This window comes from Schistocerca cancellata, chromosome 3 (assembly GCF_023864275.1).
Source record: "Schistocerca cancellata isolate TAMUIC-IGC-003103 chromosome 3, iqSchCanc2.1, whole genome shotgun sequence".
Taxonomy (NCBI): Eukaryota; Metazoa; Arthropoda; class Insecta; order Orthoptera; family Acrididae; genus Schistocerca; species Schistocerca cancellata.
Genome location: NC_064628.1, coordinates 563,022,119 through 563,048,680, shown reverse-complemented (window position 1 = coordinate 563,048,680; position 26,562 = coordinate 563,022,119). Strand labels below are relative to the sequence as shown.

Here is a 26,562-nt window from a genome sequence, read left to right as displayed (position 1 = left end):
CCATGCTAAAGTAGATTTTTCGGTAAACGCTTTACTTTATGCATTAAAAACTGGAAAACCGCAAGTTTACGACTCGCATGACTTTTCGTCGTGTAGTTGTTCTGAAATAATTGCAACCAACTGCATGTCACATAGACAACTTGCATGTCCACATCCAGTTATCCGATTGGGGTAATGGGAGCTACTGTGTAAAGTGGAATCAGTGCCACGTTTCGGCTCTGGTGGCTCTCCACATCATTGACAGGTGAACGTTAGGTTAAAAGGCAGAGTGGAAAAAAGTGAGCGAGTCGGGATTCGATCTCACAAGCTCGTCGTTTCCACCCACATGCTCTACTTCTAGACTACCACATCAGATGCAGATCTGATTGTGCTTGCTGCACTCTCAACCACAGCTACACTCTCTAGTTATGGCGGCTGTTCGCTAGTGGCAATGGCGTCGTTCTCACAAAAAACTTGAATTCATCATAATTCACACAATTTATACGAAATATTTATGAATTATATGCAAAAGCTGTTTACGTCAGTATTTTTACCTGTTTGTGAAAACCGAATATAAATCCTTACAGCAGCTCCGGAGAGTAGCCTGCACAGACAGACGGACCCGGAAAGGAGCCTTCAAGTTACATTCTTAGAGATTCTACATATTACTGGACGTAATTCTATGAACCTATCATACACATGTTTAGATATAGTCGTACACGGGTACTCTGTGTTCTTTTATTTTTAAGTAATTGCTGCAAACAGCAACAGTTCCGCTGAATGCCACGTTTGCACGCGTGGGTAGAAGTATAATTCATATTTTTGGGAGTTTTTCTCGAAATTTTTACTACATTTATCAAAATACAGATTTTATAACACAAAATACCGGAAATGAAAGAAAAGTTCATCGCTGTGTACTAAGAGAATGAAACACATTTCTCATCAAGTTTTTCGCACAGAAGTTAGCCACTACTTGTGTTACCAACTACAGTCAAAAAGTATAGGGCGTTTGCTGATACATCTAAATGTTGACAGATCAGTTCAAATATAAAGAAACGAAGCGCAATCTATTAATTTTTTACGAAGGCGCATAAATTATTGTTTGGATTTAGTAGTCGACTGACTGTAGATTAAACGATAGTTCCGAAATCAGTAACGGACACTAGTTGCGAGGTCGGTGCTGCTATTTTATTTAGTGCCCGGTAGGGTTTACAGCTGCTCCACTTTGTCGAGAACTATGGCTAGTTATAGGGCTATACTAAAGAATGAAGCATAGTTAGACAATTGCGTGGGGACTTTAAAACTGGACGTACATATCTGCAAGACGAAGATCGAGGTCGAAGACCCAGTATATAGATTAAAAAATCGTCATTTCTGTTGATCTGTGGAGCGTGGGTCAACAATTTCGGCTAACGTGTACTGCGAAATTCTCACCAAACTGTATAGCGTTATATAAATTCAACGGAAAGGGAAAGAGGTCAGGGGTACTACTCCATGATAGCAAACGTCCGCATACCGTAACCAGAACCACGAATTTCCAGTGGGAAAGTTTGAAAAATGAGCCCTACCGTCCTGAGTTTGCGGCCAACGACAATATCCATTTCTTGTATTTGAAACAATGACATTATGGACAACAATTTAAGGATGACGAGCAACTGAAGGGTATATTTAGAACAACTGCTTCAATTTACAGGAGAAAAATTTATTTGTGTTTGGTGAGGAAACTTTTGCAACTTGCTTAGAAGCGAACGTCGGTTACATCGATAACGAGAGGCCCTATTCTTGTGGGAAATTAAACTCTCTTGAAAGGTTTTCTCTAACGAAAATGTTTTTATATTACCGAAGGACTGTTATGCCTAGTTTTAAAAACCTTGTAGTTAATAACGGACTTACGGATCAAACAAACTCTGAGACCAGAAAATCTGCAAACGTTATGGTTGTTGAGTCACACTTATCGCAAAACTGTTGAAGGTTAATGCATTATTGACAGCTTCTAATAAAGATAGTAAAACTGAAAAGTAAATATGGTGACTATATATGTAAAATGTAAAAGAATAAGATGCAAATGTTGTAAAACGTCTAGTTATTACCAACACTAACCTAGAAGAGAACGATATTTTATGCAAAGGCTGAAAGAGAAAACCAAGTAGAGTTTAGACTCTCATAAGTGGTGTTACAACAACTCAATTTTATTTTCCGTATAACTGAATGGGAAAAAATTAAAAATTCATTACAAGTCACTGACCTGTACAATCTGACAATGTTATATTTAAGGTGGTAAATGTTTAGTACTAGACACTGTTCTAATATTGAGCAAACAACATTTTCTGTTCAGTTGTACAATATTATTTAAACGAGGAGTGAAATAAATGACAGAAATGTGTTCATTTTATATAATATAAACGCATTGGAAAATCCAAATAGAATGGACAGAAACACCATCTACTATGCTATTTCATCTAGATATGCACTTAGTATGTTGTGAGTTTCGAACAGTTAAAAGCTTTCAGTAGCTAGAAACTGATATGTAGCCGACTCAGGAAGGACGTGTTGAAACATCATACAAAAATGCTAAGGGACTCATACAAAAATGCAAAATTATTGCACGGTGCGCAGGATAAAATACTAGAATCAGAGTTCGTTTCCAATCCTGTTGCAGGCTTCCTGAGCACAGGTGACGAGGTTGTTCCTGGCAACGCTGGCCTCAAGGACCAGCAGCTGGGGCTCTCCTGGGTGCAGAGGAACATCGCCAGCTTCGGCGGGGATCCGCGGCTGGTGACGCTCTTCGGTCAGAGCGCTGGAGGGGTTTCTGTTTCACTGCATCTCATGTCGCCTGCGTCTGCAGGTTAGTACTTACTTCCAGAGATCAGTTTGAGCTACTGACAGTGTGTGTATATGTAGGGGACACTCAAATGAAAACGAGACAAATGGGAAAAAAGTAAGTAAACCGTTTATTATTTCAAAGGCAATCGCAACAACTGTTAATATATTTATTCCATTGTGAGAAAAGTTGGTCAGTGCTTAATCGGAAGATGTTTACGATTGCCTTTGGAACCGTAATGGAGCGGCCCCACATGTTGTCAGTGTTGCCAGGGGTACGCTGCAGAACTTTCGCTGGGAAGCTCTTAAACATCCTGCATAGAATCCTGATCTCTCGCCATGCGATTTCTATACCTTGAGAGGTCTGAAGGAGGACATTCGTGGCTGTCGATTTTCCGTGGGCAACGCAAACATGTTTCCGTGAAGGTACTTAATTTCCTGTTTCACAGCAGGATAAAGTTATTAAGATTCAAATGGTTCAAATGGCTCTGAGCACAATGGGACTTAACAGCTGTGGTCATCAGTCCTCTAGAACTTAGAACTACTTAAACCTAACTAACCTAAGGACATCACACACATCCATGCCCGAGGCAGGATTCGAACCTGCGACCGTAGCAGTCGCCCGGTTCCGGACTGCGCGCCTAGAACCGCGAGACCACCGCGGCCGGCAGTTATTAAGAGCTATGGCGATTACTTTTAGAATAATAACAATGTACCTACCCTTTTCCATCTGCATCGATTTCATTTGCCACTCCCTTATATTACCGCTACATTTATGTGTTAATTGTTCTCCTATCTCAAATTTTTATTCAGATATATCAACTGTTACCTTCAGAAAACATCAGTTTAATTAATGAAATGAGGAAAGAACAAAAGACACTAGCAGATCCAATGAGAAAACCGACTTAGTACAGCTGAACTTAGCAAGACAGCAACAAGTTGAATATGTCAAAATCTGGCTTCTAGATATAGTACCGCTGAACATAACAAGACGCCAACTAGCCGAAGATGTGAAAATCTAGCTTCTATAAATGTGTAATGCCTTAATTTAGAGAGACAGGAAACGTGGCTAAAGTGGGCAACAGTGATATCGGATCTATTGGATAGCAGATGTTAGGATTTTGTAACTGACTGCCATCACTTGCTTCGCTCAAACATCTACGTATTTCTGCAATAGGTCACTAAAAGATGGTAAAAGTGGCTGTATGCACGCTAATTAAATTCTACTTAACTCTTGCTGGACAGGGCAGCACTAGACTAGAAATGTGGCAACACAGTGAGAAACAATCGATAACATTTATTAGTAGTAATGGTACAAGACTGTGCTTAGCGTTGGTAACAGTTTGATCCATGATACTCTATTTCCTCTGCTAATACAATGAAATCTAAATAAGTCTACTGTCTCTAGACAATTATGATATTGCCACTATGTCTGAAAGTACTATGCAGGCACACCGCAGATGGTGACTGATGGGTCAGAACCGTAGTTCTGTGAACTCACGGAACTATGTTTCGTGGCGTAATTACCGAGGCTGCTACACTATAGGACCCAGGCGAACTGGAGGGACTGAGAGTGTCCCCTCGACCCATCAACTTTTCTATCTGCTGGTGGAAGGATCTGGATCCGCGCCAGCTCTACAGTCGAGATGGGGTAAGAGGATGGATAACGCCTATTTCATGAGACTTCCTGCAAAAGTAACGTCATTCTGACGTCACATCCAATATCGACAACAGCAGGAACTGCTACCCACTTCGTTAGCCTTCGATGAGGGCCTCTCTCACATGGGTAACATCTCGCACATGTCGGTAGCGGTAGAAATATACCACCCGAACTGCCACTGGTTTGCAGGAACTCTTGTGACATGAGTGTTACTCGCGAAATACTTGTGACAAGGAAGAATATGAATGTTATTTGTCTCTCTCGCAGTAATTTAAGCTGTCCTCTTAGTTACCAGGCTACACACTCGCAAAGCGCTACATATTCGGAATTAAAGAGCCAAATATTTGTGAGAAGGAGGAATGTGAATTTCATTGCTTCTCGTTTCAGTTGCATCAATTGAAACTGTACTCATGCATTCCTGCCTAACCACATCCTTCGTAATCGTCACATATTCAGAAAAAAGAGCCAAATATTTGTGAGAAGGAAGAATATAAATTTTATTGCTGCTCGTTTCAGTAGGAGCAATTAAAGTTGTTCTCATAGGTTTCTGCCTAACGACACACTCGGAGATCCGATATTATGACACACAGTGAAACATTCCTACTGTCTGTTACTCGCACCGTCTCTGGCGTCGCGTTTCATGTCCCTCTCGCTCACACGGTCAATATCCACTCACTCTTAGCTTTGTATGGTGGGAGAGACAAAGGCCGCAATGTATTGCTCGACAGAGATACTCGGTAACGTCTGTTGTCGGGCTTGCGCTGCTATACTATTAAAGAAGTCTAGGCAAAGGTCGTCAGCCTCTGAGTCGCGAGACAGGGTTTGAAATTATCACTGCTCATAAACCGTAGCAAATGCCTTCCAGCAGTCTTACCATTTTCAGAAATGTTTAAATATCCGCCTACTGTATTGGAAAATAACACCCAGTAATTTTAATGGCTGATTTCCTACGAAACAAACCAGAATAACTGTTCGAAATCGAAAAGGGAAAAAATACACGAAAACGCCTCACTTCTAATTTACACGGGAAGAAACATAATTTATTACCTTAAACAATTACAGCTGGCTAAGTCTGCCTCGTTCATTGTACACAACCTCTGGTTACATACTGGCCCTACACAATGGCGTCCCCGCCCCCTCCCCTCCAATCAAATACGTGAACGCTCACTAAACTACAGTACTCGCGTAGAATACCGACAGATTAAGTAGAATTCCACGCTTCCACACGGGAACGCAACAGCGAAGTGTCGTAGAGCTTTCTGTACTGGCAGAAACAACTGTATTTATCTCTGTGCATTAGTCACTCGTGACATGGTACATACAACACTCCAGAGACGACATCCGTGCTACACAGGACTCAAAATTCGCATCCTATACCCGCGAGGCCGGCCGTCCCATCTTCGATCTCGCGAACTCTAGCAACTACATAGAGATGCGCCGATGGTTTAAAAAGGTTCAGTAAAAGTTATTCAAAACAAAAGGTTTGTTTAAACCGGTCCAGTATCCAAATAAAAATGTGGAGCTGGGTATATTATACTACGAGTATAATATTTGTTTGATATCACCATCAGGTCTCATTTTTTCGATTTTTGTGGTACTACTGTACAGCTTCGGTCTCACACCACTTACAGAAATGCTGACAAAACCGCAGATGGGGGAGGGTGAGATGGCAGCAGAACAGTGTTCTGCTCTACAGAGCTTAAAAGAACCAAAATGGAATAAAAGTTTTTTTTTAAAGAAATGCACTATATGTGTTTTAGAATATACCAATGATTGCGTGTAGGTTAGAAACAAACACTGCACTGTATTACACTACAGCATCATTTGATTAGAGGGCCCTGCATTCAAGAAAAATAACGGGGACACGGAAGGTGGGTTGATCCTTTGAGGTACTTGATTTGGGTTGGTTTGATTGTCGGGATAGGGGGAACGTGAGTCGATGTTTGGTAGTGAAAAAAAGGAGATTCGAGAAACAGATAGCTACAATGGGAGCCAGGCCAAGGTCAAGCGAAGGTGAGGGAGTGAACGGAATCGAGCGGAGCCCCGAAATCGGAAGGGATAAGCGCAGTGGGCTATATTTGATAGGACGGGCAGATGGCACACCAGGAGTTGTGATTAGGAGAGGGACAATGGGTTGCTGGAGTTGAATTTGCAATAAGTGTGGGATCTACGAAGGTATTCAGTGACGGCAAGGAAGTGGGGAAATGAAATGAGTCGGTGAAGGATTCTTGTAGGTTGGAACTTAACAGGGACTATGGAAAGCTGACTCTCTAGGTGACTGGAGAATACTATTTTATTCTCAAAACCTGAACGTAAATGAATTTGAACCGCATTTGTTGCATGCCTGTGAGCAGTTACTTGAGTGTAAAGATGCCACTCTCTTCATTAATTAGGGGGGGGGGGGGGGCAGCATGCCAATGGGTATGTAACGTTTGCGAATGCCGCAGATGCCACAAATCCGGATATTTCACCATCTCTTCGAAAGGGAAGTCAAGGATAGGCCTGTTATTCTGCTGTCGTAGGTACGCACTGTAATTATCCAATTCATAACTAAATTGTGGTGGCCTGGGAAGCTAGAGAGGTTAGCAACGAATAAACAAAACAGAGCTGCAATAAGCTTTAAAATGTAATGGAGAGGAGTATTGTGCTCTAATAAACAACATTTACACTAGCAAGGGATTGATAGTTACATGAAGTCTGGCAGCTATTGTTTTAAACGAGATCACACGACAGACAGCGGTATCAAGCATACATCTTACCTTACGCGCCTTTTCATGATGCTTCCATCAGTCATGTTAAAATATAACTCTTCTCACGAATCATGTATTCACTACGAAGGAACACTTCACTCACGTTAACCATTCCTAAACTCGAGAAATTCACCCCAAACACTGTGTATTTTAAAATAGTTACAACACGAAAAAATAATATGTGTTGGAACTAAAAAGATCGGTATTCAACACTCCCATCACGCGACCAGTCGGGGATCTCAGTGGTTAAACTTTGAATAAACAACATCAGAAATCCCAAAAGCGACCAGATGCACGCTGAAGTCACTTACCCCATCATGCTGAGACAGCAGTGAGAATGCGGTCCTACTGTCGTTCTAATAATCGTCACAACTGGAAATGATGCTTGTACACACGTTCAAAGTTACTTCCTACTCGTACACGATACTGTGTATAATATTTGCAAACAATCCTGTCGCTACTCAGATGCTGTTTCGGACACTCAGAGCCGTGTCCGAAAAGCGACACTACTCCGAAAGTGTTGAATCTTCCCTAGTCTTCGAATATGGGGTATCTAGGAAACTTTTCTCGGACCGCTAGACAACAATCAAGCAAATCGTATTAACGAGCTTTCATTACTTTGAGAAGTACATAGATGTCTTGCAAGCAAAGGATGGCATGTAAAATAAGGATCTCTTCAGTATATACAATTCCTAATACAAGTGAAGTAATACAGTTGACCCTTCTATTCAGGTCGCTAGTCGTGAAGCTTCTGTAGAGCTAGACGGCGGCCAGTCGACACGGCGCTTACGTCCTCTTCGCACAGAGCCCACTGCCGTCGCATTGTCGTCCTGGAGAGGGCTCGGTCAGCGTGCAGTTGGCTGACGTCTTATTCACAGCCGCCTCTGCTCTCTCGTTTCGGACTGGCGTGCCGGCGCCTGACTTTACGCCGTAATACTTTGTATTAAATCGGAGATGAACGTGTTCATTTACGTAGCCTGTCTCTATGGCAGCTCACTAACAGCTTCCAAAGCGCCTTCGTTTTTCAAGAATGCCAACACACCACCTGGTGCCCTCTCCGCCTGACATATGCTTCCGCACTCGTGAGTTGCAGTAGATGTACTTGCTTTTAAAAATGAATGAAGATATACGAACTGAAACAGAGGTATCTGACCCATTAGGTATTGTCCTCTAATGTCTTCTTTAGAGTACAATTGAAATAAATAATTGTTAACCTGAAGGCTTAAGAACTCCTGGGAGTATTTTATGTTTTTCTACAAAATCTTCGTCTATAACACAGCAGACCAACACCGGGATTCGCAAACGGTTTAGAAGTTCCTCTCGCCTTCAAGCGGCCGGAAAGGTTTATCTAAGCGAAGATTCTCCTAAAGCAATAGCGACGTTTTGTGTGTTCCCGCGCAAATGCCACACTCAAGTAACTTCCGGCTACTTCACTCTCGCGCCTTTCCTCTCCTATCAACTCACTGTCTTCGATACACAGCGTTCAGTTGCAAATCGTTGTCTTTAACTTTAGGTGAAGCCTTTAGTTATTACTGTTATTACCAAATGTAAGTAAAAAGAAAAGTAGAGGAAGATACATTTATACATTACTACGTAACGTAGTTGCTACGTACGATTGGAGAATGGTGCAGGGATGTGATCCCTTTCTTCGGTCATTTAATAGTTTTAGTCTGTCGTGAGCTTTCTGTTGGATGGCTGGTAGGTGAGATTTTCACGTTAATTTACTATAAAGAGTTTGTCCGAAATACTTTAGGGCGTCTGTTAATTCGAGACGATGGTCATAAATAGTGAGATAAAAGCCATGAAGGCTGATGCTGCAAATAGTTCATCCTAAATCTAGTGCTTAGGCTTTCAGAACGATTAATCGTGAGCCACTGGTTTCCTTGGTACGTAAACTGATTGATGTGAATCCGAAGGGAGCGTTGGTATGATTATGGGTATGGCAGAGAGCTAGCAAGGCCGTGTCTTCACATATTGGAGGAGGTGTTATAGGTGTCAGCAGTGTAAAGGGTTTGGAGAAGAATTCCACTTATGCAAGACACCTTAGCAGTTTTGTTTCCACCCAGACATGTTTCAGCAGTTTTTATGCTATCTTCAGAGGTTTTATTTGTTTATTTTTCTTCTCCAAGATTGTTGTTACATGTTCAAACAAATTTTTGGTAAAAATACTTACATTCGTAAAATGAGAGATTATTGTCAAACATTTTACACTGGTTAGCATACAGTGCGGAGTTGAGACAGATATCACCGTGTTGAAGCATTCTATGTTTATTTACGATATGTCTAAAGATTCTAGTTCGTTTACATACCTCGCATGAAGCTCTGGATGTTTATGCTAGTAGCTCTAGGTTTACTGGGCAATCTACAGCTTGTCATCTGCAAACAATGAGACGTTATTTCATTTTTCTGTTTATTATGAATTTTCGACCGAGAATCACTATGTATTGTGTTAATTAGTGTGTTACTTACAGTTTTTGATGTCTGGGTGAAACCAAAACTACGAAGATGTCTTGCATAAGGCGGAATTCATCTCCAGTTTTCTTAGCAAGCACAGAAATAAAAAGAGCTGCAATATTCACATGTTTAGTGTAAAGGATACTCAGGGGTGGAGAGGGACAGAGCGTTTGGGCATACTAGCAGTAGGACAGAAGGTACGGTAATTGGTAATGTTGAAAGTGACAAAAAAGGGCTGATACACAGAAAAGATTTAATTTCGTATATGTAGTTATCTGCAGGTGCATATTTCTGGAGTTTGAATAGGAGACTAGAATGGATGCACAATCATATGCTTTTTCTCGGTCGAGGGATACAAAACGGCTAATTAATAGTTATGAAAACAAGGAGATAGTAGATAGGTTTGATACGGGAGTTGGTCATCACAAGAGAAATTGGGACGTTAAACACACTGGTTTATAGGCAGGGATAAGGGCTACTTTCGATGCGTTGAGAGAAGATGAATTCAGAGACTGCAATACATGGGTGCCAGGCAGATTTGGTGGTAGGAGGAGGTCTCACTAAGTTTACTGCGTTATAGGAAAAGTTGTTTTTTGGAGATTATCCATGTTTCAGGATCATAACCTGTAGAAGATAGTGGTGTAAAGAGTTGCAAGGTTGCTAGGAAGGACAGAGTACATTGTGTTAGATGTCCAGGTAATGAAGTTATCATCCGGGGTAGTGTTTCCTATCATGTGAAGTATTTGTTTAATGCCGTGTGCGGTGATTGGTGTGTCCAGTCCTGTATGTATAAGTATGTAGAATCAAACACCTTTCAGCCGCCTAGTTTTCGAACTTATTTTATTTGACTACCAGTTTCGGCGATTTACTACGCCATCTTCAGGCCCCTGACCGACGTGAAGGAAGATTCCACTTCTGTTCTGGTCAAAACAGGGGCCAGCAATACAGGTATTAGTAGATTTCTGTTTGCTATAGCGATCACTTCAACCATCATCTGCAGGCATCTGGTCGGCAGATGATAATTGGAGCACACGAGGATGCCACAACGTGGACGTACAGTATCACAGAACATGCCAGCACGAAGGTGTACATAAGCACGCATCTGGGCACACCATGCGTTGGAGGCAGTCTCCTGAATTCGCTTCGTGTGTTTTCGATGCTAAACTCCATAACGAGCTTCAAAAACGTATACAAGGAAAAACAGAGCTGCATTTCAAGTCTAACAGTTGCAACAAGAGGGCATACAAAGTTAGTAAAACCGTTGGTATCGGTTCGCATCCAAGAAATGGTATACTGCTGGGAGGAAAACTATTTAATTTGATGCTAGACGAATGCCTAAATACGAGGATAGACATTGCGGAACTAGTTTAGTAACATTATTATTATATGATAATGTTCGCAAGTTTCAGGCTCTTTTATCTGTGTATTCAGTGTATCTTCTTGAAGACTGTTCCCGTTGTAGGTCTGTTCTCACGGCTCGTGGACCAGAGCGGCACCTTCGTAGCTGGCATGTCCGTGGTACGGAATCCCCGGTATCACGCCTTCAGATTGGGCTCCGTACTCGGCTACGAAGCTGAAAACGCACAGGAGCTGGTGCAGTTCTTACGCTCTGTAAATGCCACTGACCTCCTAGTGGACACATCGCTCTTAATGACAGATGAGGTGAGTACTGAGCTTCACTTGAACCACACGATCTTCGAATTGAAATATTTATTGTCTTATACCACCATCTGTTGTGGACTAGTTTTCTTATCGTCAAACTAAAGTGGTAAATTGAAGAGTTGATACAGAGAATGCCCCATGCTTCGGCATCTACTTTTAAAAGGATACTGCCGATTACCTTCTCCAATCCCAGCTTCAGCTCCGCTTACAATGACATCATAGACTGGACGCTGTAACTTAATCGTTCCTTGTTCATTTTTTAATATCCATTCCGAAAGAAGAATGGACCACAAATAAAAAGTAAATATTACATTCAGATACGCTCACTTGTTCCGCTAAAGCAGTGGTACAAAGAAAATATTTCAAAACATTCTCCTCGATAATAGGATACTACGTTCAATTTAAGACAGAATTACATATGATACACTAGTTACTAATAGTAATGAGCATGTTGTTATTGTGCTCTTCAGTCCAGAGACTGGTTACATGCAGACTCTTCTTCTCCAAGTAGCTACTGTAACCTAAATCCTTGTGAATCTGCTTAATGGATCCATCTCTTGGTCTTCAGTCCAGAGACTAGAGCTTTAAAGCATTCTTTCATTTTTGTTCATAATTTTACTAAATTATAGTCGCATGCATAGCTGTAAGGTATAGCTAAATATTTGAATAATCATTATGAATACTCACACATACATAGTGGAAAGTTATTATTTTAAATACTTTTAATAAAATAAAGCTGTTTTGAAATCAATGACTGAATACGTACACTATGTGATCAAAAGTACCCGTACACATGGCTGAAAATGACTTACAAGTTCGTGGCGCCCTCCATCGGTAATGCTGGAATTCAGTATGATGTTGGCCCACCCTTAGCTTTGATGACAGCTTCCACTCTCGCAGGCATACGTTCAATCAGGTGCTGGAAGGTTTTCCTGGGGAATGGAAGCCCATTCTTGAAGGAGTGTGGCACTGAGGAGAGGTACGGATGTCGGTGGGTAGGGCTTGGAACGAAGTCGGCGTTACAAAATATCCCAAAGGTGTTCTATAGAATCCAGGTCAGGACTGTGTAGCCAGTCCATTACAGGGTTGTTATTGTCGCGTAACCAATCCGCCACAGGTCGTGCATTATGAACAGGTGCTCGATCGTGTTGAAAGATGCAGTCACCATCGCCGAATTGCTCTTCAGCAGTGGGAAGCAAGAAGGTATTTAAAACATCACTGTAGGCCGGTTCTGTGGTAGTGCTGTGATAGTGCCACGCAAAACAACAAGGGGTGCAAGCCCCCTCCATGAAAAACACGACCACACTATAACACAGCCGCCTGTTGGCAGTACACACGCTGGCAGGTAATGTTCACCGGGCATTCGCCATATCCACACCCTGCCACATTGTGTACTGTGATTCGTCACTCCACCCAACGTTTTTCCACTGTTCAATCGTCCAATGTTTACACTCCTTAAACCAAGTGAGACGTCTTTTGGCATTTACCGGCGTGATGTGTGGCTTATGAGCAGTCGCTCGATCATGAAATCCAAGTTTTGTCATCTCCCGCCTAACTGTCATAGTACTTAAAGTGGATCCTTATGCAATTTGGAATTCCTGTGTGATTGCCTGGCTAGATGTCTGCCTTTTACACATTACGAGCCAATTCAACTGTCGGCGGTGTCTGTCAGTGAACAGACGAGGTCGTCCTGCACGCTTTTGTGCTGTACGTGTCCCTTCACGTTTCCACTTCACTATCACATCGGGAACAGTAGACGTAGGGATGTTTACGAGTGTGGAAATCAAGCATACAGACGTATGACACAAGTGACACCCACGTTCGAAGTTCATGAGTTCCGCGGAGTGCTCCATTCTGCCCTCTCACGATATCTAATGACCACTGAGTTCGCTAATATGGAGTACCTGGCAGTAGGTGGCAACACAATGCACCTAACAAGAAGAACGTACGTTTTTGGGGGTATTCGTATACTTTTGATCACATAGTGTAACTTGCAGATTTCTTAATCGATAAACTTTCTACCCAGTAAAATTAAATGACAACACTATACAGGCCTTCAAGGTTCCACCTAATTTATTGCAGTCACACAGTTAGATTGTCTTCCGAGAATGATGTCCACCTTTCAAGGACGGTTACAAAATTAATTTGTTTTAAATCACAGTTTAAATCTGCATCGTTCATTTTGCAATAAGCCACTTGACCCAGTAAAGTTCGTTATAGAATGGTGCTCTCTGACAGAAAGGTGTGGTAATTATTGAAGCATGACATTTTAAAACATAACGGGATAAACTCAAGTACATTCAGAATAACATAGCGAATAACAGAATGCCATTTCTTTTTCCTAATAATCTTTATTATTATTGCATTCCTGTTTTGTGAGCAGCAGAACTGTTGCTGCTCTTAACCCATCCATATTTATCTATGTACAATGACGCAGAGCAATGTTGTCTTCAACGGTGGACATCATGTGTAAGAACTAATTTGGATGAAGAAGTGTATTAAGGACGACCGAATACGTTTACTTCACGTTTAGTGGGAGCAGGTTTTGCATACATTTAAAGGAATAGGGTAGGTATCATACGTTAGAGGTACACTCCTGGAAATTGAAATAAGAACACCGTGAATTCATGTGCGGGACCGTAGCCCAGCTTCATGGAGACGGTTGCGAATGGTCCTCGCAGACACCCCAGGAGTAAGAGTGTCCCTAATTTGCTGGGAAGTGGCGGTGCGGTCCCCTACGGCACTGCGTAGGATCCTACGGTCTTGGCGTGCATCCGTGCGTCGCTGCGGTCCGGTCCCAGGTCGACGGGCACGTGCACCTTCCGCCGACCACTGGCGACAACATCGATGTACTGTGGAGACCTCACGCCCCACGTGTTGAGCAATTCGGCGGTACGTCCACCCGGCCTCCCGCATGCCCACTATACGCCCTCGCTCAAAGTCCGTCAGCTGCACATGCGGTTCACGTCCACGCTGTCGCGGCATGCTACTAGTGTTAAAGACTGCGATGGACCTCCGTATGCCACGGCAAACTGGCTGACACTGACAGCGGCGGTGCACAAATGCTGCGCAGCTAGCGCCATTCGACGGCCAACACCGCGGTTCCTGGTGTGTCCGCTGTGCCGTGCGTGTGATCATTGCTTGTACAGCCCTCTCGCAGTGTCCGGAGCAAGTATGGTGGGTCTGACACACCGGTGTCAATGTGTTCTTTTTTCCATTTCCAGGAGTGTACTTTAGACAAGAAGAGAATTGAAGCTTTCGAAATGTGGTGTTACAGAAGAATGCTGACGATTAGATGGGTAGATCACATAACTAATTTGGAGGTACTGAATAGAATTGGGGAGAAGAGGAGTTTGTGGCAGAACTTGACTAGAAGAAGGGATCGGTTGGTAGGACATGTTCTGAGGCATGAAGGGATCACGAATTTGGTACTGGAGGGCAGCGTGGAGGGTAAAAATCGTAGAGGGAGACCAAGCGAGGAATACACTAAGCAGATTCTGAAGGATGTAGGCTGCAGTAGGTACTGGGAGATGAAGAAGCTTGCACAGGATAGAGTAGCATGGAGAGCTGCATCAAACCAGTCTCAGGACTGAAGACCACCAACAACATATATAATGGGTATTATTGTTACTTTATTTAGAACGTGAAAGTGCTCAAGCTCTGATTATTTGAATATGCTAAAATGTAAAATAATGTACAATAATCTGTAGCTAATCAGATGGACGGCTTCAGGAAAGGGAACTACGCTATTCAGTTGAAGATGTTCGGCGCGCGAGAAACGCGCTCGGAGACGGGCAGAGGGCAATCCTGGTCGAGACACCGAAGGGTACAGTTCGGATTGAGACGGGAAAGCGGACAGCCTGTCTTTAGGCAGGTAGGAAATGAAAAGACTTAGAAAATTTCGCGTTGTGTGGTATCGCGGGACTTAGTCTCTGAGCGGTGAGCAGCCACGCGCCTTGTGTGAACTCCAACTTCTCGCGTAGATAATTTGTATTTCGTGATGAGATTGTCAATAACTGAACTGTCTGTAATGGATATGTGCTCGAGTGTAACAGTAACTTTAAATACGACCACTTTCGCTATTAGTTTGCTTTTTGAATAAACACATTCTAATCAAATCGCAACTATCATCATTTATGGGTCGTTAATTTAGTTCCCTATATTATTATTACTAAAATTATGTTTTATTTTAACTTTGTAATTCGCAAACTTGCCATCAGCCACACAATTTAACCAAAGGGCCACAAGTGTCTAATTTAGGGCGTGTAATGCGACACGTGTGGTTCTACCGCTAGACGAGTTTGAGCCAAGACATTTCGATGAAGAGGAACCGCATGTGAATCCTATCATCTATGGGATGTTCGCTCAAAACTGCAGCGAAGCCTGTGCACCGACGCACTGTATGTACTTGATAGTTCATGCAGTAGTTGTGTGACGAAGGTTGTAATGAAACCGAACTATTAGGCAGATCGTTGCACACTTTGCAACCGCTACCGATACACGTTATCTGCCAGAATCATTTCGCGGTGATGAAATCTGTTTGGTTTGTATGATAAGAAGGGTGTTAAATGCATCCTACATCAATCGCACCATCGTCAAGGGAGAGTTAGTGGGTGCAGGAAGCATGTTGGTTATGGTCAGCAACAGTGGTCCAGAGCGATTTCCTTCGACGAATTCCTCTTCGTTTTGGGAAGTGACTTTGGCCAGCAATTAGTGTGGAGAGGTAGGGAAACACGTTAGACATTATAAAATGTTCACGAACGTCATCGGTGTGGCCTGGGCGTTATAGTGTGAGCAGGCATTATGCTCAGGGTCCGAACTCCGCTGCATATCCTTGCGAGAGGAAGTGATAAAGCACAGCGGTTTCGAAGGGCGCTTATTATAGATCATGTGCGTTAGGCCCCGAATTTCTGTCCATGGGTGAGAAAGTCCGTCCACAGAGGACCGCTGAGGTGTCGAAGAAAATTAGAGTTCTGTTTTCCAAATACTAGTTCAGTTTTGAACACTGTTTTAATCATTCAAATAGGCCTCTGTTATAAAAAAAAATCTGAGATTGCCCCAATTTCTGGGTGGAGTTCCAGTCGTGGTGAAAAGAAAACTACAATGATTTCGGTCATTTTCCGATTTCTTCAAATTTATCTGAAATTAAGTGTTTGATAGCAAAAGCAAAGACTACCAGAAATTAGAGCATTACATTCTACATCGATTCAGTACGTGAAATTTTCCTACAGAAAAGTTATGTCAGGAGACTGCGGGTTTCCACAATCATTTTGTCACAATGGAAAAAGGAGCCTCTGAGAAACATCATATTTGATATAAAATTTTGTAGGAGAAAAGCTGTAGAGCATCTAATTGTGTTTTAAAAAAGTCAACGAATGACAAAACTTTCACAATTATGGACGGCTGTAGAGGCAGCATGGCTCAATATTTCTATAGGGGACTTCTAACGACCTCTAGAGTCCGTTCCACATCGAGTTGCTGCCCTATGCCGGGAAAAATGAGGTCCGACACGATATTAGGAGGCCTTCCATGACTGACAGTGAAGATACTTTGTAATGGATGGTTGCTTCAGAGCAAGTGGGATTCAGAACTCACTCGAAAATCCAAAAGATTCTGCCACATTCTTTCGAAACCCCGTAATTGTCTCCCATTTCGACGCATAACTTTAAAATTCGGTTCAAAGATGCGTACAACCTTCCTCTGTGATGATGCAAAACCATGGATCCCTGCGACACTACCCTCAGGATCGGCGAGGCTTCAAACAGCAAGTTGTCGACACATGTAAAAAAAAGTTCTGAAGTTAATAGTAGATGTAACGTGTGTTACTGATGTCATATTGGCACTAATTTTCACGTAAATTCTGGCCAACCACATCGTGGGCGTGTCACACGATGGGAAGTTCATCGCATCCCCTTTTACCCACATTTCACACCTTCTTTTGACGTCTTTGTGATGGAGGTCAAAACTGCGGGATTCGTTGTTGAAATGAGGCGGTTTTCTTATGGGTGACCGAGGATAACATTTCAGACTCGACATGGAAAGGCCTCAGGGAGTGGCATAAACAGCGTCAATGATACCGCCCTTTCTCTTACGGTGTTGATTAACACACATTTCGTGGTCGAAAACGTCATTTTGCAATATTATCAGCAACAAGACGTCGTTGTTGTCAACGTTCGACGCTGTTGCCACCAACTGGGTGTTTCAACCTTATTCTAGGCTGCAGCCACGTTGAATATGAGTTGACCCGTTTGTAGTGTAGTGCGACCGCAATTTTTACTCCGCTACACAGGGCTAAGTCACTAGGGACCGTTCAAAAACATTCGACGAAATCTGATCACGATCCGGAGCAACAAAGGGCATTTCTGTTTTTTTACCCCTCCTGTTTTGAGTCTTCCTGTGGTCACGAGAGGAGGGGGGAGGGTGGGAGGGATAGGAGCAGCATATCTTCTTTCTTTTCACAAGGATGTAGTAGCCTGTCGACGTGTCATATTATGTAGGTCAATGAAAAATAAATAACCTAAGGAGTATTTGAACACAAGTTTCTTTATAATGCGAGTTACATTTATTCTTGTGCTTTAAGTGTATTGTTTATAAGAATCTATGTTTTAAAGAACAGAATTTCAGAACAAGGTTTTATGATAAACGATTTTTCACTGTAATTTTCATCAGAAGTTTTCAAAAATTGACACCTAAAATTTTAAAAATTAAACACTGACCTGTACCACGTAGGCTCTATTCCGTGTGCTGACTATGAGGACATCGATCATGTCTTCTTCGACTGTAAAGATCAATGTGATCCTACAAATACTCTTGTCATATTACGATTGCACCTAAAAATGAACCACTCCCTACTGACTTCGTAGTTGTCTTATTATTGGAGAAATCGTACGAGGTACACGTTCGTAACTAACTTGGCCTTCTGCTGTTAACGTGATGCTTCTACTGAAACCAGTAGATGATCTAAATGATTTAGTTGTTTAAACAGGAAGTACAGTCAAATTGTTTACAAGTAGTCAACTACGTATAAGATTGTAGCTTAGTGTTAGTTACCAATACGACAGCAGCTGGATTTAATAGAATTTTCTTACATGTCCCTAAAAGTAAAGAAATAATGAACTATAACCACACTGTGGTATCTAAAGTGGACGTACAACTTACGAAGAAACGGAATCGATGTCTTGCCAGTTTTAAGAAGTCAGCACTGAATTGATGAGGAAATGAAGTTTATCAAGGCGGGAAAGGAAGGCAAAACGAAAATTTCATGTGTTGAAACAAGAATTCACTTTGCAGCGGTGTATATCAATTTCTGGGGAACAAACTATGTACTAGATCGTCTCTTGAAAAAGTGAGAACAGCATAGACAATAAAACGACGGGAGAATTGGTAAAATTTATGATCACATGTAATTTGTCTGTTATACTAAGCAGGACAACCTTCCACATAAGAACATAGATTCATCAGGAGCCGAAATTTGTAAGTTTAGTTACTGGGCTGGTTTTCTTATGTTGCCAGCAAAATCTCTACTTCTCATACACCGTATGGGCACCTAACACCGAACCAGACATCGAGGATGCATTCATATCAGAGTCTCCCATTCGTGCTGTGAATGAAGGTCGCTTTAACCAGGTGCCCGTCATGACTGGCGTGACCTCCGCTGAGACAGGTAAGTGGTCGCAAACAAACTTCGCGTTTTCTGCTTTATACAGTGAAAACCTCAGGCAGATTCTAGTGACGGTCTGAATATCATCAAATTGAAAATACCTATTAAAGGTTCTACGAAATGGTTTTGGTATTAAAATAAGTTTCCTAACAATTTGTTCATAATTTTTTTAATAGAGCAACTGCAGCACATTTTAAGACAAGGACAATAAAATGTGAAAAACATAAGTAATTCGCGTAGAGGAAGCCCCTATAAAATGTAATTTACGAACGTGCTAGAATTGAGCGCTCTATTGTTTGAAATGTACAACAAGGTACGAGTCTGTGTGGGTTGAATAATTCACTATTTTGGGAAATAACTGTGGTACATAAGGTATGTTAACTATTTTATGATTTTGCTGTTTGATGTAATAACCTTTTTCTTTTAGGTGCTGATATTGTAAATAAGTCAGACCTTGTAACTAACCTCAATAAAACATTCGAAAAAGTAGTGGGACCTTGTCTACATTTGCCGACGATAGAAGAGCAGACACAAGCAGCAGAGAAGCTTAGAAATTTCTATTTTGGAGACGAAATTATCTCTGCCGATTATCCGGAACCTTTGGTTCACGTAAGTAAAGAATACTGTTGAGCTAATTTTTCAGTGTAGATGCTACGCAGTAAGAATTATATATTCATTGTAATTTTATCAACCGAAACAATGCATTTTCTTAACCAGTAGTAGCAATAGCAGTTTTAGAAAGGTGTTGTCTGATTTAGACAATCGTTGTGATTTGGTCTGTGTTCGGTTCCCTACCAAACACATTAGATATGCTTGTAAGTTACACTAGTATTTAGAGCAAAGTAAAGTCAAACGTCAATTTTTCATCGACGAAAGGATATGTAGTTAACTATGAACTTTTAACGTGGTGGAAATTAGCAGGTTTACGTTTCTAAAGTGTAAAATGGATGGCCTATTCAAAAATAGGTGTAACATTCGGAACACCTTAAAATTTAGATCAGAGTACGAAACAGCAGCAATTTCTATGTCTGAGGACTCTATTATCTCTTTACCGGAATCGTAAAAAATAATAGTAGCGTGAAGTCCTTTTAACGAAAGGTGGCATGATTCCAGTTCTCTTTGAGCCATACACAGGTACTCTTCCATGTTTATACCGCATAAAAATTTTTAAAATTCTGATTAATGCAGTATTGCAGATCGTATCACCTCATAGCGAACGATTTTAGCCCACTGCTAATCTAATGAAGAAGTATTGAATCTAATCTGGGAGAAACTACACTAATTGAAGTTACAGATTTTTGGAAGCTGTCTTGGGACTTCAATTGCAGACGTTGTCCGTGGATGGACTGCTGCAAACAAGTTAAAAAGGATGTAAGGTGTAGTTACTATGCAGATTTGTAGAGACACGAAATGGACAGCCAGCGATTTATAGATTACAAAAGATACGAAACTAATTTTTATTTATTTATTTAGCGTATGGCCAATACAGACATATCATGGAATTACATATACATATGTACATATTGACACACAAGAAACTTGAGTTTGTCTTTACAACTGAATATCCAGTCCTTCAATCCAGCGCACTGCATCTGGAGTTGCTAGCAGGAAGTCCTCTATGGCGCCGTGATAGGCTCGAGTGCCGCATTCACTGACAATGTGGTGAACAGTCTGGTATGGAGCCCCGCAGTCACAAGCTGGATCAGGCAGCTTCTTCCACTTAAAGAGAGCATCCCTGCATCGCCCATGGCTGGTACGGATTTTGTTGAGAGTAGACCAGGTCTTGCGTGGTAAGTCGAATCCACTTGGAAGTTTAGCACCTGAGAAGATGTTATGCAGGTGCACATCTGTCACTGCTTCCCACCGACCTTTCCATTCTTCAAGAGGTTTGAGATTCTTAGCAACCATGTCAGCAGCATCGCACAGAGTTGGATGACGTGATTTCAGTCTCTTGCGATTTAAAAGTGGCAGGTCGCTGTGCACGGGTAGGTTAGAATTCCTGGAGATCTTGTGGAATTCTCTCATAAGGGAAATTAAAATTTAGCAGTACAGAAATACTTCAAACCACAAAACTAAACGGATTACGTTACGACATTACGTAGTAGCGGTGATAGATGTGCAATGTCAGAGCAGTATCCCAAAAATTCTGAAGGGATGTCGTGTACACCGGGTACTCTTTATTTAAGTAAGTCCTTCAGTAAATATGTAATTCTTTTAGTAATATCGCATGATCCTTCTAATCTTCATCCACTTCCTCCTTCCATTCCATTATTTTCATCTGAGGTTTCTATTCATACATTCCTCTCCCGTTTCCGTCTGTCCTTCTTTGTTTAGTACTGGCTTGTAATACGACCTCTCGTTGCTCATCTATTTAGTTTTTCTGTAATCTTTTCCACAACCGTGCATGTTTCGTTTTCATCCTGTAGCTAATCGCATTTTGTACTTTCTATCAATCTCATATACTTTACGTCTGTATCCTCACCTATACTGCTACATTTGCCGCATTTTGTATTTGCCCTTTCGTGAATTGAATTTCACATTTCTTGTGTTTCCGAAGAATTTCTGCTAAGCCTAGTGTTTTACTCTAGTTTTTCCTTTGCTGCGTTCACTATTTGGCCTGAAAGCTCGCAATTTATCTGTTTTTTATTCTTCTCCAGTATATCTGTCGGTCGGTTGTTAATGCACTCTTCGGGCATTGCGCAGTCTAGGATTGTTTCAACTTATCCAGGTCCCATTTCCTCAATTTTCTACCTTATAATAACTGCAGCTTCCGTATACAAAAAAAAAAAAAAAAAAAAAAAAAAAAGATTCAAATGGCTCTGAGCACTATGAGATTTAACTTCTGAGGTCATCAGTCTCCTAGAACTTAGAACTACTTAAACCTAACTAACCTAAGGACATCACACACGTCCATGCCCGAAGCAGGATTCGAACCTGCGACCGTAGCGGTTGCGCGGTTCCAGGCTGTAGCGCCTAGAACCGCTCGGCCACTTCGGCCGGTTACAACAAAAAGTTTATGACCAGCCTCTATTTCTGCTATTCGAAATGCTTTCCAGTATAAATTTCGAAATATTAACCATTTTATAATATATATGAAACCTTTCGGTTTGCACAATCTTCATCTAATGCAAACTATTTCTTTCATGGTTTTTAAATACATTTTTTTGCAGATGGTGAGATTGTGCTCCTTGCAGGCACTTTCACATATCATTTATTTTCCCAGTCACGTTTTCTTTTAATTTTCCTTCTCTTGTTGTACACACTATCGAATGCTGTTCTTCCATCTAAACAAAATTTTCGTCTCACTTAATACATGGCATAATCTTTTTGTCACTACACATTTTTCCAGTGAGTTCATCGTCTGTGGAGTTTTCAGGTATGCGCACTTTTTTTTTTTATTAGTGAGGGCAGTGTATTTGGCTCTATCTTGACCATCAAAATCCGTTCACAGAAATCTTATGTTGATATGTTTGTACTCACTAATCGACAAAAATCCTGTTATTCAGCCAACATATCTCACTAATATATTGAATACCTAACATTAGTCTCTCTATTTCTCTTTTAAAGTCCTCTAACCTACCACTATGGTTAAGGGGATCGAATATACACACTTAGAGGTACAACATTAATTTCTTTTCATTTAGGCGACATTCCCTTGAATAGTTGGCGCCTGCACATTCAAATGAGGGACTACTTCCCAACGCAACTTTTTGCCCGAGATGGTACAATTATAATTTCGCCCTGCGGTGGACGTGCATCTCCTCGAAAAATGCAGCGCCTGTGCTAATCCTTACTTCCTACCTTGTTGCAGGGCTATGTTAAATGATGTTACAAGGGCACAGGAGTCAATCATCCAGACTATTGCCCGTATAGGGAATGGAAAGGCTGTTCCTGCCTCTCTTCAGTAATCACGTGTAGGTCTGGGTTCTCTGCGGATACCCACCCGACTTGGTTACAATAGTGGTCGTCCGCAGAAATTTGTCCTGGGGTGAGGGGTGGGGGAACAAGACTCTAGGATCAGTCTTTGTGATGTAAAGGAATTGCTCATTTTCGAGGCATGACGTGACATAAGATTGGTTCAAATGGCTCTGAGCGCTATAGGACTTAACTGCTAAGGTCATTAGTCTCCTAGAACTTAGAACTACTTAAACCTAACTAACCTAAGGACATCAAACACAGCCATGCCCGAGGCAGGATTCGAAGCTGCGACCGTAGCGTAGCATAAGAACTAAATTCTATAGATGATATTAAAAACTTATTATATTCCACAGAAATCCTCTTTATGCACGCAGTTCATAAGTAAATGGGTTAGTAGGGGAGGGGGGAGGGGGGGGGGGCCGCGAGACCCTGCTTTTGTCCTTCTTGTGAACGCTTATGGTTGCAACAGGAGTTCAGCTGTCAATTATTGAAGTACACACATCAATGCCATAATTCTTCAGAAAGAAGACTGGGTTTAAATGTCCCGTCCACAATTTTATCGTTAGAGAAGGCACAGTATTTGAGGGGTTATAGCGTGCTGTTAGCAATATTAATGATAATAGTAATAGTGGTATAACTAGAAGTTGTAGTGGTAGTAGTTGTAATCACCATCAGTATCATCATCATTTATTTCAAATAAACAGGCCATTTAGGCCGTGGCAGAGGACAAAAATATACATATACATTAACATAAAACATAACTATCAACATATCCGGACCACGACTCATGACTGAACAGAACTGCAAGAAAAAAAAAATTGAGTACATAAGTTTGCCCATTTACTTTGGTCTCGGGCGTCTGGATGTGCTTCTTCCAAGATCACTAAAGTTTTGTCCTTCCACCTCGTTCGCGGTGACCTCTCAGACGTCCACCAGTTGGCTACTTTCTTAGGGTGAGTACCCTCAGCTCGGAGAACATGTCCCATCGACAGCCATCTTCTTCTTTCAATCACTCTCTCAGTATCAGCTTTCTTAAACAGCCGATACAGATCTTCATTGTGCCTTCTTTCCCATCTTCTATTATCTGTATTGTATAGTGGCCCATAAATTTTCCTTAAAATCTTCCTCACAAAAACTCGGATGCGCTCTTTGATTGCCAGTGTAAATACCTAACGGAAAATCATAGCAGTAGCAGTAATAATAATAAATAGTTATAGTAATAAAAATGATAACAATAATACTATTAGAAATTTAATCATTGATTTTAGGCTCGTTTCCGTCATTCATTGGAGTTTTTCTAGTTTCTTTTCTCGTTCTCGTTCATCATATTGTTTTTAATATTCAGGCAGCATTCAGACATGTGCTGATGTAACTAGTTCAATGATTTCATTGTTCATAAGGACGCTTCTTGTAAGCTGTTATTTTGAAAAGTGTTTGTTTCGGAATTATATGTAAACGTTTTTATGTTAAATATATTGGAACACGACGTAATTAACTTGCTGGCTCCCGATTTACATAATTTTACTCTCCATGCGAAGTTGATAATGTGCATGCAGTTCTGTCGTAAAATTATTGTCACATATTATACATATTCTGTGTTTGTCGTCTTAAAGGCATTCTTGGCTAACATCAACTCACCATGTCCAATTTCAAAGGGGAGTAAGGCTCACGACCGTTACAGCGTGTATTTAAAACAAACCTGATTTGCATCCTCACAGTGGCGGTAAACCTGAAGAAACATCTTTCAGATGTAGAAACACGGCTACCAACTTTCGTTATGTCACACAACTACTTCTTGGCCGCGAGGGATTAGCCGAGGGTCTATGGCGCTGCAGTCATGGACTGAGCGGCTGGTCCCGGCGGAGGTTCGAGTCCTCCCTCGGGCATGGGTGTGTGTGTTTGTCCTTAGGATAATTTAGGGACTGATGACCTTAGCAGTTGAGTCCCATAAGATTTCACACACATTTGAACATTTTTTGAACTACTTCTTGGTGTTGCAATTTTTTTTCTTCAGTGTATTTGGAGCGAAATCGTTAAAATATCCTTGTAGGTGACGTCGTGTGACTATATGATTCGTGTTGGTTATAAAATTACCAGTTTTGTATAATACGATATTTCAGTGCCTGTGTCATTCCGAACTGCGACACCGGGCAAGCCAGTTTCCAGTAAAACGTCTCCCCTGTAGGGGAATATGAGTGACGGATGTACGAGTACAAGCTATAGACACGTGGTTGACGACATATGGGAGTTTGGGTCAGACCATGAGTTGTACTCGGAATGCCAAATGGTAGGCGACCGATCGCGATAAGCGGGAAATCCAGGTTCGAGTCCTGATCTGGCACAAGTTTTCAATGTCGTCATTCCATTATACAACTACAGATTCTCCATATTCGCAACTTCTAATTCATTTAATGTAGTATTGTATAATTCCGATACCGTTACTTCAACACCATCGTTTTATTGTGTTGCCAGTCTTTGTCTTTTATTACGTAGTCCCATTGATTATCTTACAGTAATAGTGGAGCCGTTGACACCAAACCGTCAAGAGTGTCATATACATTTATACGCTTCAAGCTACCTTGTGATGTGTTTGGCGGCGGGTACTATTGCGGATCATCCTGTTCCCGCGCCAGTCGCGGACAGAGCATGGAAACAACCAGTGTCCGTAAGGTCGCGTCAGAGCTCGAATCTCTGTGATTACCTTTTGGTCTTTTCGCGGGGCACTGTGCACAACGGCACTCTTGTAAAGTCGGCCATCGCAGTAGGATATCTAGAGAGCGCTTTTACGCTCAACTAATGCCGTGACGGAACGCGCCGTTTGTGTTTAGATCTTTCCTAATTCTTCCAATAATCATTTCTGGTAAGGACCCCAGTACAGTCCACTTCTTGCAAGTGGACTGTACTTCCTAAGGAATCTCTCATCGAATCATAGTCTGACATTTGACTTTAGCTTTATGTGCTCGTTCCACTTAAAATTATCCCGTGCATGTACTCGTACTTCAGATTTTTGATGGATTGGAATGTTTCCAGGAACTGTTCAGAAATCCTGTAATTAAACAAGAATGGACCTTTCGGCGTATTTGTACGCCATACGTAAAAATTATTTTGAATGGGTGAGAATTTACGATCCCTGCACCAAGCGTCGACCATTTTACATGGCGTTAAGCTTTCGCTACAAGTTCGTAGCGTTGTGTATTGTCTATATACAATAGCCTAAGCAACGAGCTGTTTAACGCAGGTTCCGATACAACCATTAGGTAATTTATATACATTGTGAACAGTAATGATCCTGTAACATCCCTTGTGGCATGCCCTAGCTACTGATAGGTCCAAAGGTTTCCCTATGTTAAGAATTTTATGCTGTGTTCTGTACGCAAGAATGACGAAGACAATCCAATGATCCATACACTTGTATTTTGTTCACTAGGCGACAGAGTATTGGAGGCCTTCTAGAAATCGATGAACACGGCATCCCCTTGGGCTACCTCCAGGGTTTCGTAGACGTCTTCATTGTATGACAGTCTGCCCATAGATGTGGATCCTAATCAACGATGACGGAGTAGATTATGAAAATCATGAACTATGTCTTCGTCAATTTTCCGGAAAAATTACAAAGATTAACATCTTTAGCGCTGACAGGATTCGAATGAACAACCACC

The 26,562-nt window shown here is 41.6% G+C and overlaps 2 protein-coding genes across 2 annotated transcripts in view; both read left to right on the top strand.

Annotated features, from left to right (window-relative positions):
- LOC126175419 (cholinesterase-like) overlaps positions 1 to 26,562 on the top strand; it is a 423,045-nt gene that overhangs the window by 167,763 nt on the left and 228,720 nt on the right. The window lies entirely within an intron of this gene.
- LOC126175420 (acetylcholinesterase-like) overlaps positions 1 to 26,562 on the top strand; it is a 118,359-nt gene that overhangs the window by 61,987 nt on the left and 29,810 nt on the right. Inside the window, exons 4-7 of the mRNA XM_049922219.1 lie at positions 2,639 to 2,824; positions 11,126 to 11,325; positions 18,838 to 18,988; positions 19,413 to 19,594. Of these exons, the coding sequence (XP_049778176.1) occupies positions 2,639 to 2,824; positions 11,126 to 11,325; positions 18,838 to 18,988; positions 19,413 to 19,594 (719 nt within the window). The remainder of the gene's footprint in view (positions 1 to 2,638; positions 2,825 to 11,125; positions 11,326 to 18,837; positions 18,989 to 19,412; positions 19,595 to 26,562) is intronic.